General features: G+C 40.3%; 1 protein-coding gene across 1 annotated transcript; it reads right to left on the bottom strand.

The window, feature by feature from the left end:
- Positions 1-1105: 1105 nt before the first annotated feature.
- Positions 1106-2658, bottom strand: LOC104948110 (pecanex-like protein 1; the record flags this gene model as incomplete). Its single annotated transcript, XM_010774272.1, has 4 exons — positions 1106-1283; positions 1489-1666; positions 1779-1920; positions 2508-2658. Coding segments are annotated over 4 exons (649 nt in total), but the record flags the coding sequence as incomplete, so codon positions are not given.
- Positions 2659-4801: the final 2143 nt, after the last annotated feature.

Here is a 4801-nt window from a genome sequence, read left to right as displayed (position 1 = left end):
AATTTTTTGTTTTAATTATTAATAATAACGTTTGCATAGACATTTTCAGGGGCGGACTAGCCATCTGTATAATTTCCCCGCAACGAGGCTCCCCCTTTGACAATCCACTAGCGCAGTGTTTGTGCGGAAAACTGAAATTAATTCACTTATATATATCATATCTACAGTGTAGTTATGCCGATGGAAAATTCTTAGGTCACAGGCTTCTCCAACAGTGCAACACAATAACACAGATAAACAGAAACATATAGTGCAAGTAATAGTAAACAGTAAATACAAAAAGAAAAATAGTTTAAAAAAGTGAAATAAGTGTCCGTGTTGGTTAATGTCACTTTTATATTCTTATAGTTCTTACAGATAACGGGACATTGTTGTACCTGTACTATAGGCTTATATTATACGGTTTGAAGAAGCAAAATAGCTTTCAGTAACTGAACAACAGCTGCACCTACACACGCTGAACCAGTGGTGGCGGTATGTACCTCTAAAGTTAACGTTCTAAAATGCAATAATAGCAAATTGAACAAACATGTTTTTGCTGCTGTGTGCTTTTGTTTTCAGTTCAAGAGGACGACAACAGGATTGCGATTTTCAAAACAAAAATGATATTACCTCCCGTAAAGAAAATAAATGCTTGTTTTGTAAGAGTCAGAACTGTGCTAAGTTTGTGTTAGCGACTGTGAATTAAATTAAGCTGGAATATTAAATCTTCCAAAGGTCTACATAAAATACAGGGTGGGAACTTTTTATGAAAATACAAAAATGGAAAGATTGGAGCATATCGTGTATCCATAGTTTCTTGGTTACTTTCATACATGATCATACAAAAACATATATATAGGCGTGTGGCGCAGTGGACTAGTGTGTTGGTGTTGGGATCAGGGGAGCACAGGTTCAAACCCCACTGCAGTCAGCATGTCGTTGTGTCCCTGAGACACTTCCCCCCAAATTGCCCACAGTATTGAGTGTGTAAGTCTCTTTGGATAAAAATGTCTAACATGTAACATGTAATAAAAGGAAGGGCAGTCCAATCCATCATTAACAATAATTACTGCAGCAAAAACTATGAATTTAAGTCAATTATTTAGGCTCATATCAGTGCTACAGTGGTTCAGCTCTGCCTGAGAAACAGTGCACATCATAATAACTGTAACAGAGCGTGGTGGAAGGATACGAGGCACAGCGAAGGGCTGAGCGAAGGCGTGGAAGGCTGAGCCCCATGTGATCTGCCAGGGGGCGATGTAGGTGTACACAAAGTGCAGCTTGTAGAACAGCTCCCACATCTGGGAGAAAACAAACACATAAAAAACACTTCAGTTCAGACAACTGTGGGAAAATAAGCAAATGAAAAACACCCTGACTGTGTCACTGTCATAGAAAGACTTTCTGTGGCCGGAGCGTGACAGGAAGAACTGTAGTGTGAATCATCTGTACTTCATTAGACTGTGACATTAAATATATGCACGGCGCGTCGTGTGTTCATCTGACCTTGCTGAAGACGATGGACATGACGAAGAGGTCGAGCAGCAGCGTCTCGGACAGGTGGCGGCAGTCGAAGGTGAAGAAGAGGACGGTGAAGAGGATGGTGATGTACTGGTAGGTGGGGCTGCTGTAGGAGGAGCGCAGCAGCTTCAGCCCGGCCACCGTGATCATCAGAGCGCCCACCCTGAGGAACACCATTTATTATACATTACTTTGTGTTTTGACATCTGCGGGTTAGACTGAAGCACGCTCGTGTGCACCTGTCAATCTTAGAAATAAGTAGAACTGTTCCTCACTCGGTGTCGAGTCTCTTGGGGCTGGCGAGCTCTCTGGCGCTGCCGCTCAGCTCGTTGAGGATGATGAGGGGATAAAGGACGTTCTTCTCCAGGAACAGCAGCCACACGTGGAGCTTCTCAAACCACATCACATGAGCCGCGTCTGAGGAAGGACACGGAGACCTTAATATCATCACGGGGGTAGGCAAGGCAAGTGTATTTCTAAAGGACATTTCATCAACAAGGCAATGTTGGTGCTTGGAAAGAAACACCTTGTCAAATTACATGTAAATACAATTCAAAAACAGTCATTAAAAAAGTCCAGAAAACTAAAATAAAACAAGTTAAATTAGAATAAAACATAATGTATAAAATATATCAATAAAAGTTCCAGTTCCAGTAAGAAACACATCGTTTTTAATTTAATAAAAAGCAGCTGCTATAAAAGGAGATACAGCATAGTTAAGAGAGACAAAACTATACAGCTACTTCAATAAAGACTGTTAAAAAATATTGTCCTTTTGCTTAGTTACAGTTGCTATGAGGAACTGTAGGGCACACAGTCAGACCCTGCTGCAGTAAAGTAAGAGGTTTTCTAAAGGGACCCCGGTGCATGGAAAAAGCCCTTATGTCCACAGGAACCGACAAAAACCAGACGAAAGGAAAGCTCCTCAAAGTATCTTAAATAAACTAAAATGTAATGATACTACGCTGCCTTTTTTTGGGCTATGTGTGATTCAATGTACTCACCCCTGACTTCAAATTGGTAGTACTCCTTGGTTTTGAGCAGCGGGTGAGAGAAGCAGTACCAGGGCAGCTGCTTTCGGACCTGAGGCAGCAGGTAGTGGGTGAGCAGACCCACCGCCGCCAGCAGGGAGTACAGCACGTAACTGAGGAAGGGCTGAACACACACACACACACACACATACCTTGGTTGCTGATTGGCTAATGGTTACACAAGACAAAACATCGTTATGACATCATAAAGTGGCCAAAATCTGATCAGCTCATTTTCAGACAGGTTTTTATAGAAATGGATCAAAAAGAGAGAGAATCTTTGTTCCTGAAACTTTCAGAGTCTCTTTACAAAGAGGGGACACATGTTGATGTAGAAGAGACATGAAGAAGAGGGGACACATGTTGATGTAGAAGAGACATGAAGAAGAGGGGACACATGGTGATGTAGAAGAGACATGAACAAGTGGATTTTGCGTAATAGGTGACCTTTAAGATGTTTCTAATTGTATGTACTTTTCTTTCCAGTCTTCACAATATCGGAACTCTTACTGTCCTTTGTCTCTCATCAAGTTCAGTCAATGTGTTTCCTCCAGACCCTGAGACCAGCAGAAAGCCATCATACTGAAGCACCGACAAACCATTACAGAAACTCTTCCTTTACATAATGAAGAACTCTTCAGAAACAATGGACACACATGTGAACAGTCAGAGATGAAACAGAAGAGGGCAAACCTACATTTACATTTGTTGTGAGTGACCAAAACTGGACTGCTGCCTACTCTGGTCGATATAGACACATACAAATGACTGTCAAAGCATGGAGGGGATGTATTTTCCTCTGAACAAGAACTGCTTGATTCTTACGTTCTGGTTACTTTTCATCAGTGGCATCGAATCCCAGAATTGGATCATCAAACATGGAAGTCTGATAGTTGTTTTTTTGGCTTCAAAGGTCAGACATGGCAGAGCAGTGTGTCACCTGGGAACACATGAATGAGATGGTTGAGGTAAATGTCAGCACACAACTAAACAGCATCAAGACTTTTTCTATCCTTCTATCTACATTCCTTCCTTCCTGTCTTAACAGCTCTTTGTGTAGCAGCCCATCTATCTCCCTGTCTTTCTTTGATTGTCTCTAATAAGTCCAGTGATGTTTGGTGCTCCTGCTAATGTGATTGTTTGAGCCCTCACAATCCCAGTTTAATACGGTATAATTATGTTCTTTGGTCAGAAATATTGCACGTTGAGTCTTGTCTCCTGCCTTGTGTCATCAGTTAAATGATGCATCTTGCTTTCTGATAGGTAACCTTAACACCTTGTCACTTTGTTTTTTTAAATCTCACCATACTGTCCTTATATGAGTTGGATGACACTGTCTGAATACATCCATAATTCAGATACAGTTCAAGGCTTGACCAGGCAATCTTTCATCACAGTCTTGTCTCACTTCAAATACAAATTGTACAACTTCCATGTTTTGAAATCCATAAGTTAACCTCAGTGTCAATCTTTGAGCTTTCCTTTTTGTTCATCACTGCATTTTCATATGTAGGATGTGCAAGGATTTGAGACATCATTTATAATGAGATATACACAACGTTTGGCTGAGTTTTTATTTTGGTTGGCCTGAAACCAGCATGGAAACCAGACTGTAGGAGAATACTGATGCAGTTTTGTGACTGTTTTATAATGTAAACCATTTTCTCTGAGACCCCTTCTGAATCTTTAATTAACATGCAATGCTGTGAAGAGAGAGGGAAACACATTCAATTGACCGTCCAATCAAAACTCATGAATGTGTAGTCAACAAGCTAATAGATTAAATCATATATTTCACATCCAATGTCGATATCCCATATTTTCCTTCTTGTCAAAATCTTATGAAGAGACCAATTAATTTATGCCACAGAACAACTTTGTCGACAAAGCCCAACACATCTTATTTCCGTGTGTCATAATGCTCCATAGTTGTTTAAAGACCTTGACTAACATAGCAATGAGCAATGATCATATTGTTGCACATTCCTTCATCAATCACGGTTTATTTTCAGTCAATCTCACTACATCCTGATACTGTAGAAACAAACCGATTTGCGAAATGTGTATCAATCTGCAGCTGGAAATAGTCACTATTTACTCAGCTCACATTTGATTTAAAAAAGTTCACAGCTATTAAAGGAAGTTACAGAGCTTTATTTAACACTAGAACCGCCAGAGGTTGCTGTATACCTAAAACCGCCAACGGGTCAAATTTACCCGCTATTGATTTTCAAGGTACAATGTTATTTTATTTATCATACAGAACA

This window comes from Notothenia coriiceps, unplaced genomic scaffold (genome assembly GCF_000735185.1).
Source record: "Notothenia coriiceps isolate Sejong01 unplaced genomic scaffold, NC01 NC01_scaffold00013728, whole genome shotgun sequence".
In the NCBI taxonomy this organism is placed as follows: Eukaryota; Metazoa; Chordata; class Actinopteri; order Perciformes; family Nototheniidae; genus Notothenia; species Notothenia coriiceps.
Note: the sequence above shows the minus strand (reverse complement) of the source record. Positions and strands in the feature narration are given on the sequence as shown.